This window comes from Microplitis mediator, chromosome 7 (genome assembly GCF_029852145.1).
Source record: "Microplitis mediator isolate UGA2020A chromosome 7, iyMicMedi2.1, whole genome shotgun sequence".
In the NCBI taxonomy this organism is placed as follows: domain Eukaryota; kingdom Metazoa; phylum Arthropoda; class Insecta; order Hymenoptera; family Braconidae; genus Microplitis; species Microplitis mediator.
This window is the reverse complement of record NC_079975.1, coordinates 4,624,664-4,646,531: the sequence shown is the minus strand read 5'-3', so window position 1 is coordinate 4,646,531 and position 21,868 is coordinate 4,624,664. Positions and strand designations below refer to the sequence as shown.

At 27.2% G+C, this 21,868-nt stretch overlaps 3 protein-coding genes across 5 annotated transcripts; all 3 read left to right on the top strand.

The window, feature by feature from the left end:
• Positions 1-439: 439 nt before the first annotated feature.
• LOC130671010 (single-pass membrane and coiled-coil domain-containing protein 4 homolog) lies at positions 440-1,878 on the top strand. The gene is made up of 2 exons (XM_057474681.1): positions 440-652; positions 1,579-1,878. The coding sequence occupies exon 2, from the start codon at positions 1,586-1,588 to the stop codon at positions 1,760-1,762; it is 177 nt and encodes a 58-aa protein (XP_057330664.1). The 5' UTR covers positions 440-652; positions 1,579-1,585; the 3' UTR covers positions 1,763-1,878.
• Positions 1,879-3,633: 1,755 nt separating this feature from the next.
• On the top strand, positions 3,634-6,945 carry LOC130672328 (ubiquitin-like protein 7). The gene is made up of 4 exons (XM_057476855.1): positions 3,634-3,908; positions 4,120-4,325; positions 4,397-4,533; positions 5,938-6,945. The coding sequence occupies exons 1-4, from the start codon at positions 3,764-3,766 to the stop codon at positions 6,599-6,601; spliced, it is 1,152 nt and encodes a 383-aa protein (XP_057332838.1). The 5' UTR covers positions 3,634-3,763; the 3' UTR covers positions 6,602-6,945.
• An 810-nt stretch (positions 6,946-7,755) lies between these two features.
• Positions 7,756-21,161, top strand: LOC130672327 (bumetanide-sensitive sodium-(potassium)-chloride cotransporter). Of its 3 annotated transcripts, none has more exons than XM_057476852.1 (17): positions 7,756-7,776; positions 9,316-9,594; positions 11,029-11,188; positions 12,515-12,610; positions 12,668-12,859; positions 13,479-13,655; positions 13,736-13,875; positions 14,974-15,529; positions 15,601-15,722; positions 16,495-16,630; positions 16,712-16,923; positions 17,791-18,032; positions 18,597-18,745; positions 18,921-19,251; positions 19,338-19,486; positions 20,629-20,740; positions 20,830-21,161. In XM_057476852.1, the coding sequence occupies exons 1-17, from the start codon at positions 7,771-7,773 to the stop codon at positions 20,963-20,965; spliced, it is 3,195 nt and encodes a 1,064-aa protein (XP_057332835.1). In that variant the 5' UTR covers positions 7,756-7,770; the 3' UTR covers positions 20,966-21,161. The 3 variants fall into 3 exon arrangements, with proteins under 3 accessions (XP_057332835.1, XP_057332837.1, XP_057332836.1); XM_057476854.1 differs by lacking the exon at positions 7,756-7,776 and adding an exon at positions 7,951-8,380; XM_057476853.1 differs by lacking the exon at positions 7,756-7,776 and adding an exon at positions 7,952-8,416.
• The last annotated feature ends 707 nt before the right edge of the window (positions 21,162-21,868 follow it).

Genomic DNA, 21,868 nt, shown 5'->3' with positions numbered 1-21,868 from the left:
ATTTTTTAAAAAATTAAGACTTTTTAAGTCCAAGTCTGTAAAAGCTGGGAACTGGGCCAGACTTTACGCTTAATTATAAAAAATAAAAATGATTTTTAATTATTAACATAAAATTTAGAAAGCGAATTTATTTATGATACTGAAAATATCAATTTTCAAATTTTAAAGCTTTTTGGAAATAACTTATGATAAAATGAAAAATTTTTCTTTAAATTTCCTAGACATTTTTTGAAATTTTTTCTTATAAGTATTCAATTTAATTTAGAAAAAAAAATTTAAGATCTGCAGTAAAGAATTACTATTTTTTTTATTAATTAATGGATAATTAATTAGCAATACATGTATTTATTAAATAAACTGTAGTTTAAAAAATAAATATATTTTATAATGGAGTAGAAGAGCTGAAAAGTTGAATCGCGTCACAGCTCACGAGTGCAGGAAATGACATCACAACAATCTCAGCTAAGCTACGTGTCAACCTCACTAAAAATTATTACTACTTAAATCTACCTTTGCAACATCTATTTATCAATTTACTGTCATACAACTTGTGAATACTGTCTAATAAAAACCTACACATTGACAAAAAAAAATAAAATAAATTAATAAATTTACTGACTTAATTTTTGCGTCACTTTTAGAACCAATACAGGTAAATAATTATTAATTTATGTTATTATTTAATTATCTAAATTAAATTTATGACAATATTGTTCAGTGATATTAATAATATTGAATATTTTTTAATCTGATATATTTGAATATTTTTTTTTAAATTTAAATTCAAAATTTGAGTACCATAAGGTTACATTTAATTTTCATGATACTAAAAGTAGATCCTGAAATTGACAGACAACAAATTTTGTATTTTTTTGTTAACAAATCAATTATAAAAAAAAAAACTAAAAATATGTACATGTAGAAAATTCAAAAAACTTTAGGTGCATTTTTTAAAAATATGTTTTTTTATAATTCATTGTTTTGAAAAAAAAATCAAAAAATTATTAGACGGCTAACTTTTGTTATAAAATTTGTGGACAGTAAAAAATTAACTTCTTTTGAATAAACAAATAAAATAGAAAAAATTTCGAAAAGTTTTGGAAAATCTTTTTATGCAAATCATAAAAATTAGATTTTACTTACGACTGTTGTTTATAAAAATTACAAAATTGTCTGATGTCTGCTACTTTCCTTGGTGAAAATTTTATGATACTGAATTTGGCTGACGTTTAATAATTTTTGGATTTTTTTTTAAACGATAAATTATAAAAAAAAAAATTACACTTACAGTCTTTTAAATTTTCTACATGTGCATATTTTTATTTGTTTTTTTCTGCAAATTTAATTGTTCAAAAAAAAAATCCAAAAATTTTTAATTGTCTGCTAACTTCAGGATCGTAAAATTTTTCGGACTTTCCTCTGAATAACTTTGAAAAAGTCTTTAGAACTTTAGAGCTGAGTTTTTCAGAGAAAATTCCGAATAATTTCTACCAGGGTTCAGTATACATAAAAAAAACTTCTCATGTTGATGCTAAAAATTTTTATATTTTAATTAACAAATTTTATTAAAATTTTTAGATAAAACATGCGGCAACTGAAAGGAAAAACGAAAGAAACAAACAAACAGAAGAAAGAACGTAAAAAGGAATTTTTAGAAAATAAACAGAGGGTATTTAGTTTAGTATTACCGACATTGGCTGCAATATTTATTCTCATTATTGCTTACGTTTATGTTAAAACTCGTCCAAAGGTCGAATTTTAAAACCCATCTATTTTTAATTATTTAATAATATTTATATAAACATTCATATATATTTATATTTTTTGTTAAATGCATTTATCACGAATTATTCATAAAATTATATTTACATCTCTAGATATTTATTTAAATTTTTCTCATTCAGTTTTACTAAAAAGTACACGAATGCCCAAACAAATTTTAAAAAAGAAAATTAGTTGAGAATTTTAGTTAATAATGAAAATTCTCGAATTCGATGTAAATTAATAATTACATATAAATATTGAGCTCAAATTATTTAACCACAGAATTTATAATTAAAGTTAATGATGACAGAAATTTACAATTTATTTGTAGAGATTTAATTTGAACGATATTGCAATTAATTGTTATTTATTTTTTTTGTTCTTCCGATAAATTTTTGTTTGTTTGATTTATTAATAAAATAATGATTTTTTGAAATTATATAAAAAATGTTTTAAGTATAAAATTATATATTTATAATGAAGAATATTTATATTTGTATGGGACCATTAAAAAAAATATTTTTTAATACTGAATAAAAAATTAATTCAACTAATCATTATACAGTCGGACCTCGTTATAAGACTATTTGCTGTCTTTTATATAAATCAAGTATCGCAATAGTTTGAGAGAGTAACTAATAGTCTTATAACGAAGTCCTACTGAATTTATTTATTTTAAAATAATAAATTTACTGGAATAAGACAAATTAATATTTTGAGTTCACGATTTAATGGGTGGTGAGTTTTAAATATGAGCAACAAAATATAGAGATATCAACATTGACATACATGTGATATAAAAAAATTATATACAGGATATAAGTCAGTCTAATTATCCCTGATTAAAAATACTCATTGAAAAGTATTGAAAATTATTTCAATTCATACGGAGATTTTGAAAAATATTAAATGGAATTGGAATTTCGATCATTTAAATACTTTCTAATTCTTATAATGGAATTCAGAAAGATTAAAAATATCAATTTATTCGAATCTTTTTCAATTCTTTGAAAGTTTAGAAATTCTTATATTATTTTCAGATTCAATATAATTGATAAGTATCAATTTTATTTCCAGATGAAAATCTTGTGGAATAGGATTTATTCAAAAGTATTCAATTCTCATCTTTTTTAATACTTTTAAATATTTTTAATCAGGGATACTAAACGGATGCGGACGATTTCATATTTTTTTTAAAACTACTCCCGTAAATTAACGAATAAGAAGGGAAAATTAATTTTAGTTTAATAAATAAATAATTATGATAGTAAAGATAGCAGACAAATTTTATTTTTAATACCAAAATTTGATATCTGTAAAAAAAAATTTTTAAATGCCTACGAAAGAGTAATTAAGAGGCGGTAGTAATAAGCGAATTTCCGGATTTTATATTTCTAATTACGTTTTAAATTTTTATGAGACTCAAATGATGAAAATCATCCGAGGAAATTCATCTTATGCATCTTTCCAAAAGCTGAAAAAATTGCTGTGATAATAATCAATTAATAAATCAATAGAATTCGAAAATTTGCTGTACGATCCAGCTTTAAACTCAATAGGAAAGGTCCCATTTGTGGCCACTGCTCTATTTTTGGACATTTAATACTTTATTTTAATTAATAAAAAAATATACAAAAAATTTTTAATGTCGTTTCATCTTTTACAAATTTTTTTTTAATTTTTCGTGTCCAAAAGCGGCCAAAAACGGTACCTCTGCCCTATATAATTTCACGTCTAAACTAAATTACTGACTGAGTCGGGTACAATAAATTAGTTGACAAAAATTTCTATAGAGGCGCCAAGATCAAAAACCTTCATTTTCAAATACTCATTAACTATCTAAACATATATATACACATACAATCATTGGCTATTGAACATTGACCAGTGACCACAATAAACAAAAATCATCGTGTCCTCATTACAACTTTAACCTCAGCTGTGTTGTGACGAAATATAAATAAAAGTAATAATTAATATAAATTGAAATAATTTAAAAATGGCAACAGAATTATTACTTGGTGTGCGATTAATGCCTGGCCCATCCAAGTTCATTAAATTAAATGACGTTAATTTAAAAGCCAAGGTTGAAAATCTGCGGATGGAAACTGCTACGAAAATAGAACTTCCTAAGGATTCATTTGGTAAGTTTTTTTTTAAAGACAACAATTTATAAATATTTTAACGAATTTGAATTCTTTGTCTCGTTGAGTTGATAAAATTTTATAGTAAAATAACTTAATAATTTAAATGAAGTTAAGAATAAAATCACGTGTTTGAAAAAATTTGAGGTTATCGAGTGATAAATAGATTTTTATAATTTATCGTTTCTTTGTTTGTTTGTTTTATTAATAGACCTCATATACTGCGGATGTATACTTGAAGATGACGTTACATTGGAATCTTGCGGTTTAAAAAGTGGATCAATGATTCACGTGTTGAAGAAAAAAGATCCAGAGATACCAGTACCAGCAAAATCTATTTCTGAAGAAAGTATTTTACAACTGGCATCTGCATTCAGATCATTCAATGAAAACCCGGCATTGAGAAGTGCATTACACGTAAGTTTATTTTATAATGAGTGTTAATTTTATGATTGATAGATTAATTTGTTTGTTTTAATTTATTTTAGCGGCTGAGTAAACGACCAGAAGTTATTGAAAATATTATTTTAACAACTCCTGGACTTAATGAAGACTCAGTAGCAATTGCTATGCTTCAAGATCCTGATTTAATGGCACACTTTACTCATTCTGACACTGTTAAAAGGTACGTTATTATAAATAAATAGATCACTGGGAGTCAGGACAAGGAAAAAATCAGGGCAGTGTTACAATTCTACTTAGAACATCTCTACTCAAGGGAAGTGGCTACAACTGTACTCAGCCTTAACTCTACTCACAGTTTTTTTTTACTCAGGTTTAACTCTACTCAGTTGTATCTTTACTCAGGTTCAACTAGACGGAAAAAAAAATAGTAGTGGCTACGTCTGCGATAATACTGAGTACTTTCTGTAAAAGAAAAATTTCAGACAGTACTGTATGCTATCTAGACTGTATCCACTACTCTCTGGGTAGTACTGAGTACTATCCCGGACAGTAGTGGATATAGTCTAGATAGCAGTTGATACAGTCTAGATAGCAGTTGATACAGTCTAGATAGCATACAGTACTGTCTGAAATTTTTCTTTTACAGAAAGTACTCAGTATTATCGCAGACGTAGCCACTATTATTTTTTTTCCGTCTAGTTGAATCTGAATAAAGATACAACTGAGGTGAGTTAAACCTGAGTAAAAAAAACTGTGAGTAGAGTTAAGGCTGAGTAAAGTTGTGAGTAGAGTTGTAGCTACTTCCTTTGAATAGAGATGTTGTGAGTAGAATTGTAACACTGCCAAAATCAGAACATCAGCTTTGATTTGATGGGAGGAAGTCCCAAGAAAGGGACTGAAGGTACAACTAAATCAAAGTTGATACTCGAATTTTTACTTTGTTCTTACTCCCTGTAATCCATTTATTTATTTATTTTAAATTTCTGGACGTGATATAAAAAATTAGTACTCTATTATTGTTCATTACTCCTATTTTTTTAAATTTCTATGCTCATCTCTTATTTTTGCTGATAAAAATTTGCAAAGTTTTTTTATCTGCGTAATTTATTACCTTCAATTTAATCATGATAAATTAATGGCTATTGTAGTTTATTGTAAACACCGCGACGTTTTGTTTGCATACTTAAACTTTCTCAAGTTCTTGACAAAATAATTTTTTAATTTGTATTTTAATATTTAAAATGGCATTAATTTATGATTCAAGTTAGTCTCTGACATATTTAATTTAATTATCAAATTTATCTATAAGTGAGAGCCTAATTATTTATCATAAAAAAATTGAAGAATCAAGATATTAATTTTTTTTTGTCTTATGGCGGATTGATAAAAAAAATTAGTCACCAGAATTTTTAAATATATAAAAATAAGTGGAGTTTTACTTCCATGTAAACATCAAAAATATATAAAATAAAAAATTTCTAATTATTTTACTATGATGTTAAATCGAAATTATGAAAACGTCAAAAAAAGGCATAAATTAATTGAAAATTAATAAAACAAAAAATAATTTTTAAAACTAATCCCCAGATAAATAAATACAATAAAAATAATTTTTAAATTTTAGAATCGCAGAATTACATCCAGTATTAGTTGAAGCAGCCCAGCTGATAGCAGCAGCAGTACACGAGGAAGCCCACAACGCAGCAGCATCATCTGGACCCTCATCATCATCAATGAACGCAGCATCGACAGCTTACTCCTACAGCTTAGATAATTTAAGCGACGACGAAATGGCCGGCGACTCATCACAGTCATCAGATTCAGCTCAGCATCAAAACGGTTCATCGCGACTTGATGCTGGTTCCAGTCCAATGGCAATTACGACAGCACAATTAGCAGCCGCGCTCGCACGTGCTGGCGCTAATGGACGTACAGGAATTCCACCTCCATCCAGCTCATCATCATCAGCGTCAACAGGAAGCTTCGGTTCCGGTATAATAACTACGGAAATGTTTACCCAAGCTATGCAACAAGCTTTTGCTGCCAGTTCTGCTTCCGGTGGTTTACCACCACCCCTTCAAACATCAGCGTCATCCACTGCTATCAGTTCGGCTGCATCTCCAGCGATACCACCAGCGAGATCTTCGAGTAATCTCGAAACACAACTTGCCCAGATGCACGAAATCGGTCTTCGAGATGACACTCTTAACATCCAAGCACTGGAATTTACCAACGGCGATGTCCAGGCTGCTATTGAACTTGTCTTCAGTGGCCTAGGTGATAATTAATCTTATGCTTACATAGGATAAGATTAATAATGAAAATACTTGAAGTATTTATTTGTTACTTTATTACTCGATTATAAATATTTAATTTAACTCTCGGTATAGTATAAGGCTTCTTTGTAATACGATGAATAGAAATATAAACAACTATTTCAACCTTTATTTTTAAATACTCCCGTGTTTTTATTCAGAGAAGTCTAGACCAATAAATCCTGAGTGGTTTTAAATATTAAATTGTTTGGTTTTGAGAATTTATAGCTTAAGAACAACAATAATAAGGGTATTATTAAATTTTAATAATTAAACACAAGTTGGAATTACATTCTGCCAATCGATTATTTGCCAGGTCAAAATTTTATTTAATTTTTTTTTTTATGGACAAACGATTAAATAAATTTTTTATTTACCAAATTATAAATTTTTCTATTCATTTAAAATAAATATTATTTTTAATCGATCGTATTTTATATTTTTTTGAAATGATAAATGAAAAAAGTCTTCAAAATACAGATTTTCAAATTTATATACTCAACAAATTAATGGTCTATTTAATTAAAAATATGTACAAATATCTCACCGATGATAGACAAAAAATTTGACCCAAACTAATATTCCACAAATGAACACTTTATTTTTTTACTCTAGTATTTATATTTCAAAATTTCCATTCACTTGATTATTTTCTGTAGAAAATTAAAAAAAAAAGTAAAATTCCGAACCACCATAAAAAACTCAAAATCAATAAAAACATAATTTAAAAATACGGTATCCATATTGCAAATAAATCGAGTCATTCTTCAAGCGTCTACTCTAATTTCTCTACTCCAAAAATAATCGAAATTTTTCATAAAAAATTCAAAATTTTTTTTTTCACAAGTAATAGTTTTTTTTTACTTAAATTTAAACTAAAAAAATTAATAAGTTTCTTTTATTTATGAACCTAGTGTATAGATTACTTTTGATAAACATAAAAAAATCTATGTACATGTATACATATATATTTTGATCCGATAAACGTAGAAATAGGTTGATGGGTGTGGAAAAAACAAGTAAATGTTAAAAAATAGATAGATGGCCAAAGGACATGACATGACACACGATAAAAGGATACACACATACATTCACACCTATATATATATATATATATATAATATACGTTACAATAAAGGAACATGTTGGTAAGTAGTGTATTATATTCATTTATGCGCGTATCCTTATAAATTTAGTTCAACTGTAGCGCACGCTGTTATACGCGGCTGTATAAAACCACTATACCAATACTTTTTAAAATATAGACAAATTCTTTCATATATATATCGCTACTACACATGTATGTGTGTGCATTATATATGTATATTATATATAGATGGATGTATTTGTGCCGCGGTTATTCGAAGGCTCTGAGGGGGATATTTCAAGCTCATACAGGCAAAGACGCGATGTTAACTGAAATATAACTTTCATTCAAGTTACACACGTGTGTTGTCAGTGTCAGTGGATAGACGTCCGCGTCTCTGCGTTTCTTCCACGTGCATTTTCTCAAAAACGTTTGTTTTACTCCGATTTACGAAGTTTTATATATTTATTATAGTTTTAACTATCGATATTAATATGAAAATATAGATAATTATTTTTAAATTATTATTTATTATTTATGTTTTTATATCAGTGATTCAAATGCTTGAAAATTTTGTAATAACTGATAAAAAAATGACAATGTTTTATATCACGAAGGCTATGGAATTTAATCTAATTAAATATTGAATCTAATTGTGACTGAGAGTAAATATCATTTACTTATTAACTAAATATTTACAAGTAAGACATTTTGTAATTTTTTTTTAGTTTTGATATTTTTTTAAGTTACTTTGTAAATGGAGTTTGAATTGACACGTTTTTTTTTGCGTTTAAAAAAAAATTCCTGTTGGTTTTTGAATATTAATTTTGAAAAATTATTTTTCAATTGATTAATAATTAATTTAAGTGATTGATTTTTTTTTCATTTATAAAAATAAAAAAAAAATTAATTGTTCAAATTTGAATGGATTTTTTAAAATTATTTATAAAAAAAAACTGAATGGTTGAAATTAAATTTGAATTGATTTAAAAAAGACAAAAGTTTATTTGCATGATTGATAAATTTAGTTATATATTGTTTTACTATTTAATTTAAATTTTATGATACGAGAGCGGTGTTCTTTGATGCAAATTACTGATGTACATGATAGTATTCTAATTGTATTCGGGCGTTGTAAACGAGAATAATTTTATAATTGACAGGCCCACGCTCTATTTATCTTGTAATTGTTTCAAGGTAAAGATGTGTTAATTGATCAAGAAAATAGAGCAGATACTCAAATTTTACTGGCTTACAAAAATTTTATTTTTTTTAAATTTATAGGGTAGAAGTTGCATTTGTGGCCACTGCTCCATTTTTGGACATTTAATCCTTTATTTAAATTAATGAAGTATAAAATAAAATTTCCACTTTAATAGTGGGGTAAAAGTTTTTTTGAACGCATGGAAAAAATAAATTGTCATTGCGTCTTTTGAGAATTAATTTATTCAAATTTTTAAAGTGTCCAAAAACGGTACCTCTACCCTATGTCTTAGGGAATCAAAATTTTTTATGACCTTGAGTTTTCAAAATTAAAATCAATGTTAATTTTAATGAGAAAATTTGTTTATTTTTAATTTTGGTTTTATTAAAATTTTAGAAGAAAATAAAAATGCCTTATGAAGTTAACGAAACGGAAATAACTATGGAAGACGTTGAATTGAGTCCACTGCAACGTCGAACACGTTTTCACGTAAATCGCGTTGATAGCATGGAAGGACGTACCAGTCTTTTGGGTGAACAAGAGACGAAAAAATCATTAAGACATCTGACACGCGAAGCATTACCGCGGTTGGATAATTATAGAAATATTTTGAGCATTCAAGCGGCACACAGACCTACTCTCGATGAACTTCACGACCCTAGTCTTCTCAGTAAGGTAACATTTTTTTTTTTTTTTAATTTAAAATGTTTTTTTTTTAAATGACTAGAGAAAATTTATTTTTAAAACTTGAATATTGTTTTTTTTTTATTAGTTAATTAGAGTTATTAATAAAATTAGGTAAGAGAAGAAATAAATGATGAGTGAGTTGGTTAATAATTTACAGGTCAATATGAAGACCTCTACATTCTCAGTTATTGAATCAGATGATTAAAAAAATTTCTTAAATATTTTTAAATTGAGATGTTATAATAGAAATATTAAAAATAGAATTTTTTTTTAATAAATAAATAATAATATTTTTCATTGAAAGATTTTTGAATTTAGTTTTCAAATGAATTTATAAAAATTTTTTTGATTTTAAAATTAGCCGATAAATTGTAAAAAAAAAAATATTTAAAAAAATTGCACTTGTACTTTTTTTAATTTTCTTCATGTGCATTTTTTTTTTTTTTGAATAAATAAATAATAATTTTTTTAATTGAAAGACTTTTGAATTTAGTTTTCAAATAAATTTATAAATTTTTTTTTTGATACTAAAATTAGCCGATAAATTGTAAAAAAAAAAAATATTTAAAAAAATTGCACTTGTAGTTTTTTTAATTTTCTACATGTGCATTTTTTTTTTTTTTTTGAATAAATAAATAATAATTTTTTTAATTGAAAGACTTTTGAATTTATTTTTCAAATAAATTTATAAAATTTTTTTTTGATACTAAAATTAGCCGATAAATTGTAAAAAAAAAAGTATTTAAAAAATTGCACTTAAAGTTTTTTTAATTTTCTACATGTGCAATTTTTTTTTTATTGAAAAATCAAATCCGACAATTGTTAATTGTCTATTAACTTCAAGATCATTTTTAAAAAATCTGAATAAATCTATTTTTAGATTTCCATAAGTTTCATAACTTCCGATTAAAAAATTATTTTTGTCTATTCTTAGTTCATTGATCGTGAACTTGAATCGTCATTAAAACAACTCATAAATGAGTTATATAGTTTCTGTTAGGGGGAGCGTAAAAGCTCAATATGCGAATTGAATCATTCGCACAGTTGTCTGCTATCATAACTTAGATAATTTTTATGACCAATGAAAAAAAAAATTATTTAAATGAAAAAATTTAAATAACAAAAATTATTTGTAAATTCGTGTCCTATATAAATTAATATATCTGTCTAATGAGATAACATTATCCAAGACCTTGACATTTGACTTATTATTATTTAAAAAAAAAATACTCGCTTTTCTTATGATTCATTATAATAGCATTTGAATTAATTTATTAGATTAAATTCTTAGGATTCAAGGCACTTGTAAATAATTATTTACCTCTGGATTAAAAGATTTATCGATTTGAAAAAGACAGAATCTCATTAAATTACAAATCCACAATTTTCGGTTGAGTAATTTTTTAATTTTTTAAACTTAAGGGTGCTGTAACAAATACATTGCCAGTGAGTCACATAAAAGAACCAGAAACAGGTATAAAATTTGGATGGATACAAGGTGTGTTGATGAGATGTCTTCTAAATATTTGGGGTGTCATGTTATTTCTACGGCTGTCTTGGGTCGTAGCACAAGCTGGAGTTGGTATGCATTTAATTTTTATGTAAAAAAAAAAATTAATTTTCATAATTATTTATTGCCGCCAAATATATTTTAGTAAAACATTTGAAAAAAATTGAATTTTTGTTAAAAAATCAATTTTTTTTCAAATTTAAAATAAATTCTAAAATATTTTTGATGAAAATTTAAAAAAATCCCTAACTTTTGAATTATTGAAAATTCAGGCCGGGATTGATCTCATATTTAAGCTTAGACTTCAGGAATTATTTAGAAATGATTTTCTCGCTGGATTCTTTTTAAAATCCTAAGAATGCGGAGCTGATTTATTATTTGTTTAATCCCCTCAAAGTGAAATTTCCTTCAATGCGAAGTTGATTTTAAAACTAAAATTCCAGATCGCAATAGATGCGGATTCACATCTGATAAAAAAGAACTCCCGATTTACTTCGTACGCGAATTGATTTTTTTTTGTAAAACTCCTGAACTCTGTGACTGATAGAATTCGGGTTGAATTAAAATCCGTATTCACTGTAAATTTCTTACAGTGTATAGGAAAATTTCGGTGTGCCATCAACTGATCCCAACAATTTTATACCACGACAAGTGATCCCTACAAATTGATCTCACCGCCATCTGATCCCATCAACAATTGATCGTCAATTGATTTTTATCAACAACTAATTTATATAATTTAACTTTTTATATTTACAACAGTGAATTTTAATTACTCATGTCATAGTAATTAATTATTTTATGAATTTGTCAGTGGGATCAGTTGTCTGTGGGATCCATTATCGTGTGATCACTTGTCTGGGATCAGTTGTCATGGAACCGAAAATTTCCAATACATTACGCCAGCGGTCATCATACTTACGGTGCTCCCTATAATTTTAATAATATTTCTCTCAAATGAAACGGTACCTGATTTCTTTCCTTCAAACAGAGGAATAAACGAAACTATTTTAGTTGCACTCGTAAAGCAGAATTTCAAAATAATTATTCTTGCTAAAGAATTTGAATTTTTTAACCCGTCAGCATTCCCGTGATTTTTAGTGTCTCGCTTGCGCGACAGCGATATCCTATAAGTTGAATAGTGTCCTGTGAGCAAAATGCTCATAACGGAAGTGCTGACGGGTTAACATAAAAGATTTGTAGCCCCCTGTTAAGATTATAGAAAACGCTTAAAATTTTTTATTTGGTTTAAAAACTTGATCGTTAAATTAAATTGATTCAAAAATTGTTTATCTTTCTCCTTAATGTGTAGAAATAAATCTTTACATTAATAATATTTCTCTGTATACACTTAACTTTGATTGAACGTAATTAATGTTAAATATATTTTTATTTAAGGGCAAGCAATTGTATTAATTCTCACGACAACTGTAGTGACGACAATAACGTCACTATCAATGTCTGCAATCAGTACCAATGGTCTTATAAAAGGAGGTAAATATCAAAATAATAATAATGATAATAAACACTAATAGAGAATTTTAATTATAGGTGGAACATATTATATGATCTCACGATCTCTTGGTCCAGAATTTGGTGGATCAATTGGTTTAATTTTTTCCCTAGCTAATGCTGTCGCATGTTCGATGTACGTTGTTGGTTTTTGTGAAAGCTTACAAGATCTATTACGATCTAGCGGACAATGTATCGTCGATTGCGCCGAGTGGGATGTCAGAATAATAGGTTAATTTATTTTTATATTTATTTGTATTAATTCATTGAAATAAAAAAAAAATCAGACTGTGGGTGGCCTAAAACTCTATTACGCTCTTCAAGGCTGAAGTCATTAATTTTTGGGCTTTAATTTAACGATTCAAAGCAATTTTTTTTTACTATACATGATAAATTTAAAATACAAAACACCCCTGGTGAAAATTTTTGGGAATTTTCTCTGAAAACCTCAGTTCCAAAGTTCTAAAAACTTTTTCAGAATTTTTCAGAGAAAATTCCCAAATTTTCCATTAGGGAGTCAATAAAATATGAGTTTGATTAAAAGTCTCAAAATAATTGATAATTTAATAAATTTATGATACTGAAGTCAGCCGACGTCTCATAAATTTTTTATTGTATTTTTTTAAATAAATTATAAAAAAAAAAAACATTCAAAAAAATCGCACTTATAGTTTTTAAAATTTTCTACATGTGCATATTTTTTTTTTATTTTTTTTGTAATCGAACTATTGAAAATAAAAATCCAAAAATTGCTGATTGTCTGTTGAGTTCAGGATCACATTAATTTAATATTGATGTCTTTTTTTTTGCAATGGAAATCATGATCTATATTTTTGAAAATTTTTTGTAGGCTGCATTACCATTTGTGTATTACTTGTAATAGTGATGATTGGAATGGAGTGGGAAGCTAAAGCACAAATAGGTCTACTTATTATTTTACTAATTGCTCTGTGTGATTTCATTATCGGTACATTTATGGGACCAAAAAATAATGAAGAATATGCCAAAGGGTTTATTGGATACAATGGTAATATATTAATATTTCTATTATCATAATTACTAATAATTAAATGTAATTAAAAAAATAATAAATTTACATTTTTACAGCCGAGTTATTTAAAGAAAATTTCGCACCGGACTATAGACCTTATGATGGGGTAGAGCATAATTTTTTTTCAGTCCTCGCTATTTTTTTTCCTGCAGCAACTGGAATTTTAGCTGGCGCGAATATTTCTGGTGATTTAAAAGTAATATTTTATATAATTTATTAGTCTCTAAATAAATATATTTATAAGTTAGTCGGGCAAAGTGTGAGACAAAAATTTTCGTTTAGAAATAAGATGATCCTAAAGTTAACAGACAGTTAACAATTTTTGGATTTTTTTTTTCAACAACTAAATGGCAAAAAAAAAAAAAACTAAAAATATGCACATGTAGAAAATTTAATAAATTATAAGTGCAATTTTTTAAAATATTTTTTTTCTTCATAATTTATCGTTTAAAAAAAAAAATATTAGTTGGCGGCTAACTTCAGTATCATGAAGTTAACAGACAATTGATGATATTGAAGTTAGCAGGCGTCTAATAATTTTTGGAGTTTATTTTAGACAGTAAATTATAGAAAAAAAAAATTGGAAAAAATTGCACTTGTAGTTTTTTTAATTTTCTACATGTGCATATTTTTATTATTTTTTTCTTGTAATTTAGTTGTTGAAAAAAAAATCCGAAAATTTTTAATTGTCTGCTAATTTCAGGATCATGACAATTAGCAATTTTTGGATTTTTTTTTTCAACAACTAAATGACAAAAAAAAAAACTAAAAATATGCACATGTAGAAAATTTAATAAACTATTAGTGCAATTTTTTAAAATAGTTTTTTTTATAATTTGTCGCTCGTAAAAAAATTATAAGACGTCTTCTAACTTCAGTATCATCAAATAATTTATAATTTTTCAAAAAATTTAATGGATAGAGAAATTATTTTAAAAAATTTTTTTGGAAATATGAACAAAAAAATTTCATCTTTTTTGGAGTCGTTCATTTATGATCCAGAAATTAGCAGACAATTAAAAATTCTCAAATTTTTTTTCAACCGATTAATTATAAAAAAACAAAAATCGAAAAAAATGCACATGTAGAAAATTTAATAAACTATAGGTGCAATTTTTTCAAATTTTTTTTTAATTATTATTTATCATTATAAAAAAAAAAAAAAAAATTATAAGACGTTGGCTAATTTCAGTATCGTGTTCATTTTGCCCGAAATTATTATTTTTTTTCGACAATCAATTTTTTTTTAAATATTGCCCGATTCATTTCAAATTAATTTTCTACTTTTTTACAGGATCCCCAAAAAGCAATACCTAAAGGCACTATTTTAGCAATAATATTAACAACAATATCATATTTACTGATGGCAGCAATGGTCGGTGCCACTGTAATGAGACAAGCGTCAGGAAATGTATCTGACTTGTTAATAATGACCAATAAAACCGACATACTAATCAACAGTACAAATTTATTATTTAATTCTTCTGCAACCCAAGACAACGACACTACCAATAATTACATAATTGACAATTTAAATGAGACCGATAAAATATGGAGTATTTACGGTACGGCATTTAACTGCACCCAGAATAATTGTAAATATGGTTCACACAATAGTTTCCAAGTTATCGAACTAATATCCGCATTTGGGCCGTTCATTTACGCTGGATGTTTCGCCGCAACATTATCCAGCGCATTGGCATCTCTAGTGTCAGCTCCAAAAGTATTCCAAGCTCTCTGTCAAGATCATTTGTACCCAGGCATTGCCTGGTTCAGCGGTAAAAAAGGCAAAGAACCAATTCGCGGTTACTTTCTTACATTTTTTATCGCCATTGGATTTATTTTAATTGGTAATTTTATTCTTGTATATTTATTTCAATACTAAGTAGATAAATAAAATAATATTGTTTTTTTTTTTTAGGTAATTTAAATTCGATTGCGCCATTGATATCGAATTTTTTTTTGGCAGCGTACACACTCGTTAATTTTAGTACTTTTCATGCATCTTTGGCTAAACCAATCGGCTGGAGACCAACTTTCAAAGTATGTTATAAAAAAAAAAAAAAAAACAATTACTTGGTAATGATATAGAAGTAAAACTCTACTTATTTTTATAAAACTTCCGTATAAAAAAAATTCTTTACAAAAAAGTTCAATATGTGGAACTTTTAAACTCGAGACAGATTTGAACTTCGAGTGGAATTTCTTTGGAACTTTTGTAATTTTGATAGTAAAAAAAAAAAGTCTAAGACTTTATATGAGTGAACTTTTTTTGAATTTTTTTGGAAATGGCTTTAAAAAAAAAAGTTCAAAAGTAAATGAGTGTGAATGTTGCAGACATCAGACAAATTTAAAATTATTAATAAACAGAGTAAATAATAAACAAAATAAAATTTATAAAAAATGCACTTATTAATTTTTTAATTTTTTAAAAATTTTATTTTATTAATTATTTAGTCTATTTATTAATAATTGTAAATTTGTTTGATGTCTGCTACATTTACACTCATCAAAAGTAGTGATTTAATGAATAAGAAGTTTAATTTTATTTAAAGTTTTAAATCATGAGTTTGATAGATTTTTTTTTTTAAATTCGTGATTTTTTAATTTGAATATATTTTATAAATTAATGCGTAGTAATAAAACGTTTTAATAATTTTTTATTTATAATTTATCAGAACAAAGTAAAAAAACGAGGAGTAGACTTCTATATAATTACCAAAATTATTTATTGTAATTAAATTGAAAATATTTTTTAACGACTGAAAATTATTTTTTTTTTGGCATTTAAAATGACATTATTATTTTATTTTAGTATTATAATATGTGGTTAAGTCTTGCTGGAGCAATTTTATGTGTTGCAGTAATGTTTCTTATATCATGGTGGACAGCATTGATAACACTCAGTGTTGTTCTTGCTCTTTATTTGGTTGTTTCTTATAGAAAGCCGGGTAAGTTATCGTCTTTTTTTTTAAGTATTTATATAGAAATCAATTATTAAATATAATAATTTGTACAAATATTTATTTAAGATGTTAATTGGGGATCGACGACCCAAGCACAGACTTACAATAATGCGCTAAATGCGGTACATCAGTTAGACAGAGTAGAAGAACATGTAAAAAATTATCGGCCTCAAATACTAGTACTTAGCGGTAATCCAAGTGCTAGATCAATATTGATAGATTTCGCTCATTATATTACTAAAAAACAAAGCCTTCTTATTTGTGGTGATATTATTCAGGTACTTGTTTAGTTTAATAGTCTTCATAATATTTATTTTTCACCATACCTGCACCGAAAGTTTAAAATCCTGCCCTTTTTAGAGGGAAGAAAGTCACTCTTTTATTTTATGAGAAAACAAATTATAAAAATTAGCGCATGCGCCATTCTTGCTACAATCAGAGACAAAAGTTTAAACTTTCCGCTGTAGATCTGGTGAAAACTCGTATACACACCAAGAAAGACAGGATGTCCTAGTCCGCGTGATTTCTACCCTCGCCTTAGGCTCGGGTAGGCAATTACGCGGGTCAGAATGTCCTACTTTCCTCCCTAGGTGTGTAATATACTAGTTTCTGACTGGTTACTGACACTGAAACTTTAAGTTCCAATGCAGGTACAGTCGAATTCCATTAACTCGGATAGTTAGTCTACGGAGGAGCGGAAATTTCTTGGAATTTCCGAGTTATCGAATGCCCTTTCTCCCTTAAAAAGGAAACTACACGCATGCGCTCACATCATATTTAAGATGCATATATAAATATACACAGACATAGCATTGGGTGGCAGACAGCGTAGTTCGTGATAGGGTTCAAGATTCAGGGGAAGTTCCGAGTTAATGGAGTTCGACTGTAATCATGAAAAATCTAGTGTGTGACACAGAATGAAACAAGATTTTAGACTACGGGTGATGTCAGCCAACTTCACTCTGCACGGAAAAATTGTAATTCGACTGGTTACTGTTCTGCACCCGACTCAGTACAGTAACCAGTCGGGTTCCAATTTTTTCGTGTGGTCTGAAGTCGCTTTGTTTCATCCCTTATCACAAAATATACTATTTAATCTCTTGTTACATAATGTACTATTTTATTGGTAACTGATTTTTTTACAGAGTACTTTAAATCATAAAACACGGAGTGCGATGATAAGTAAATTTTCTTACTGGTTAAAAAATAATAAAATAAAGGGTTTTTATACGGTAGTTGACGGAGTTAATTTTCAAGAAGGAGCGACGTCACTTTTACAAACTTGTGGGTTGGGAAAATTACGTCCTAATATTTTATTAATGGGTTATAAGCAAGATTGGTCTGTTTGTGGCCAAGACAATCTTGATATGTACTTCAATATTATGCAGTAAGTATTTCTTCAAATTATATAATTCGCGGTTTTATTTATTTCATAAAAATATCGTAGCCGAATATAGAGCAATAATTACTTTTGCAATTGAAGCATTTCTAGTTGAAAAATAAAAAAATGGCCGTAGTAGACCTAGTTATGCATAAGTAGAAAATATAATTTATTTTATAATTCTAATCAACGTTATGATCTTTAAACATCACTGCCATTGGTCTAGAAGGATAGAAATAATGAATCCAGTATTAAGTTTTCATCCTCAACTTCTCTCAAAAAAATATATAGAAAATCTTGACTCGGTGCCTATACCCACAAAAAATATTAAATCTAGTTTCTGGTTTTCTTCCATATCTTTGACTCAGTGGCCTCATTTCAAATTAATTTCTCTCTTGAGATTTTAAATTCGACTTTTTAAATTTTTGTTTTAATCAAATTTTTCATTCCGGTATGAGAAAAAAAATTGTATCGCCTACAACTCGGATGACAATATTACGCCAACAAATCCTACTTTCTTCCCTAGGTGCGTAATACACTATTTAAATAATAAAACTAAAATTTTTCTAGCAAAGCTTTAGATATGCATGTAGCAGTTGCTATTCTCCGAATAAGTGAAGGTTTCGATAACAGCGAAATTTTAAATGAGACACCGGAAAATTCTAAAAAAAGTTCCGTCACAATACGAGGGAACCAAAGTTTTTCTCAGCTCAGTCAAGGTAAAGGAATCTAATTTTTATTTTCCTATATAGGGTAAGAGCACCAGTACCCAGCCGGTCATGTACTTAAACATTGGCTCAAAATATATATAGATATAATTTAACATGAGGTGGCTGGTAACTGGTTTCTTACCCTATTTATATATTTATTTATTTATTTATCTACTTATTATAGCAAGCAGTAGTTCAGATATTTCAATACCAGGCAGTCCATCACTAAGTAGACCAACAGAAATATGTAATAATCCTGATGCATCGACAACCGATGAACGTACAGACAATAAATCAAATATTTCAATAATATCACAAGATGTACTGACTTCAATAACAAAGTTCCGAAGAAAACAAAAAAAGGGAACTATCGATGTGTGGTGGCTGTACGACGACGGAGGACTGACGTTATTGTTGCCTTATATTATTAGCACACGTCGTCATTGGTCTAGTAGTAAATTAAGAGTATTTGCTTTAGCTAATAGACACTCGGAATTGGAGTACGAGCAACGAAAGTGAGTAATCAATTTTTTAAAACGGTAGTTAATTTTTTTTTCAATGATAGTTAAATATTTAAAGTAAAAATGAAAATTATTTCTAGCATGGCGAGTCTATTATCGAAATTTCGAATCGATTATTCAGATCTCAAAGTTATTCCAAATATTTCAAATGCTGCGGACCAAAAAACTAAAAGTTTTTTCGATTTACTAATTGCTGACTATCAAAGTAGATCACGATCTTCAGATAATGGTATTCATTTAATTAATTTATTAATTAGTAATTATTATAAGAGAATCAAAAAATTTAATTGAAAATTTTAGGAAAAATTATTAATTAGTAGTTTTTTAAGACAATTAACAAAAGTTTTAATCGTTTTTTTATGACATAAAAAATCTAAAGTGGCTTTAATATTTTATCCCGCAATAGAGAACAGAAAGATTGAGAAAAACTTAAAAGTTTTTCTGTCGTTAATAGCCGGAAGCATTAATTAAAAATTCACCGCCCAAAGAGTCTTTTATTTTTATTCTTTATATTAGAAGCCAGTGGAGATTATTGCGGACAACTCTAGACTGTTTGTGAAGCTCTCAATATCTAGAAACTGATAACGAACTGTTTTATAGACCGAGTCATTCTCGCTGAATTTAATTAGAGCTTATAGATGTTTATAACTTTGAAATATCTGAGAATTGTTATCGATTGTTCTCGATTATTACTTTGAACAAGGATTAAAGATACTAGGATTAGTTTTTTTTTACTTAATTAACGGAGCCGTGTGAAATGAAGAAAAAAAAATACATTTTTTGTTCCAAGATCGCTGAATTCTTTTACTTTTCATTTAAATTAAAAAAAATTAAGCACGATTTTTAAATTGCTATCAATAAATTTTTTTTTTATGTTCGGGCAAAATAGAATAAAAAAAAATCATTTTTAAAATGTTTTTAATTAAATTTGAGAAATATGACGATTTTATATGCGAATTTCGGTGAAATATATGAACTTCCCTGGTGGGAATTGTTCGGACTTTTCTCTGAAAAACTCTGAAAAAGTCTTTAGAACTTTAGAACTGAGTTTTTTAGAAAAAATTTCCACCAGGGTTGCAAATAAACTTAAAAAAGTATTTTTTTTTTATTTCCGGGCACTTTAAGTTGCGTAAATAATTGAAAAAATGATAAATGGAAATTGAAAGCCGCTTAAAAAAAATTATACTATTCCATTTTTCCCGATCGTCCTCGGTATTGATGATTTTAAAGTTAAATAAAAATTTAATCATTCAAATTTTAGTCTATTGTCTTGAAAAATTTCTAATACTAAATAAAAATTGTCTTCAATAATTAATTAACTAATTAATCGCAAATATTAATGACTATATTTTACTAATTTTCTACTTCTAGAATCAAAAATAACAGAATCAGAATTATTGGCAATGAATGAAAAAACAAACCGCCATTTACGGTTACGTGAACTACTTATAGAAAATTCAATGGATGCAAATCTTATTGTCATGTGAGATATTTGTTTATTTCAATGCTAAAATTATTTCAAAATTATCTCTCTGTATGTATGGAGTTATAAAACTTTTTTTGTTTATTTAGGACATTGCCAATGCCACGAAAAGGTGCAGTGTCAGCGCCATTGTACATGGCCTGGCTCGAAACTTTAACACGAGATATGCCACCGTTTTTATTAGTACGTGGTAATCATACGTCAGTCCTTACATTTTATTCATAAAAATTATTTTCTTCTGCATTATTAACTTGAACATTAATTTAATTTAATTTAATTTAACTAATTAAATATAAATAATTTATAACTCATGAAAAAGTGAACAAAAAATTAAGTATTAAATATTTAGTGATTAATTTAAAAATATAAGTGAAGAACATTTATTGTAATAATAGATTATTTTTATAATAATAAAAAATACAGTGAAAAATGATTTGTTTTTTTATTACCTTGTATTTTTTTTAAATACTAAAGGGGATCACTAGTGTGACCGCCTAAAAAAAGACGATTTTTGGGAATTTTTTTTAAGAAAACTACTGGATGGAATGTTTTAATGTTCTAAGAATATATTTTTGGATATATAATGAATATATGATAAAATTTTTGGACCAAAAAATTCAAAATTTCAGCGAGTTATTCATGATCTCTCAACGCTCTAAAAATAAGTCCCCTCACTGCTGTGATAGCGACCTTCGCAATGTCGGAAATCAAAAAACCAAAAAGTTTATTAAACTAGAAGGTATTTCTCGTACCATGACCCTCGGGCTAAGAAAAAAATTTTAATTTAACAAAATGGCGGAATTTTTTTAAATAAATTCAAATTTCGCGCGAAAATTTGATGATTTTTGGCCTGCCAAAATTAAGTATCTGAAGATGGAGCGTTTTTCATACAATGAAAATGAAAAAAATTTGTTATTTAACTGCGTAAGGAGTAGTTCTGGTGGTTAGGGTGGCGGAAGATTTTTGGCTGACATATTAACTAATCTATATGCGAAACATTTCAGAAATGTAGTCATCCAGTAGATTTTTTACTTTCCAATTTTTATTTTTCGTTGCGCAAAAAAACGTTCCGATCTTCAGGTACATCAAAAATTAATACATTTTTTATTTGATCGGAAAACTGGAGGT

What these genes read in the sequence shown, in the direction of transcription:
- LOC130671010 (XM_057474681.1), top strand. Translation starts at nt 1,586, where the DNA reads ATGCGGCAACTGAAAGGAAAAACGAAAGAAACAAACAAACAGAAGAAA.
- LOC130672328 (XM_057476855.1), top strand. Translation starts at nt 3,764, where the DNA reads ATGGCAACAGAATTATTACTTGGTGTGCGATTAATGCCTGGCCCATCC. An exon ending in ACTTCCTAAGGATTCATTTG is followed by an intron (nt 3,909 to 4,119) that starts GTAAGTTTTTTT and finishes TTTTATTAATAG; the next exon opens with ACCTCATATACTGCGGATGT. An exon ending in CATTCTGACACTGTTAAAAG is followed by an intron (nt 4,534 to 5,937) that starts GTACGTTATTAT and finishes TTTAAATTTTAG; the next exon opens with AATCGCAGAATTACATCCAG.
- LOC130672327 (XM_057476852.1), top strand. An exon ending in CAATGGTCTTATAAAAGGAG is followed by an intron (nt 12,611 to 12,667) that starts GTAAATATCAAA and finishes TTTTAATTATAG; the next exon opens with GTGGAACATATTATATGATC. An exon ending in TTTGTGGTGATATTATTCAG is followed by an intron (nt 16,924 to 17,790) that starts GTACTTGTTTAG and finishes ATTTTTTTACAG; the next exon opens with AGTACTTTAAATCATAAAAC.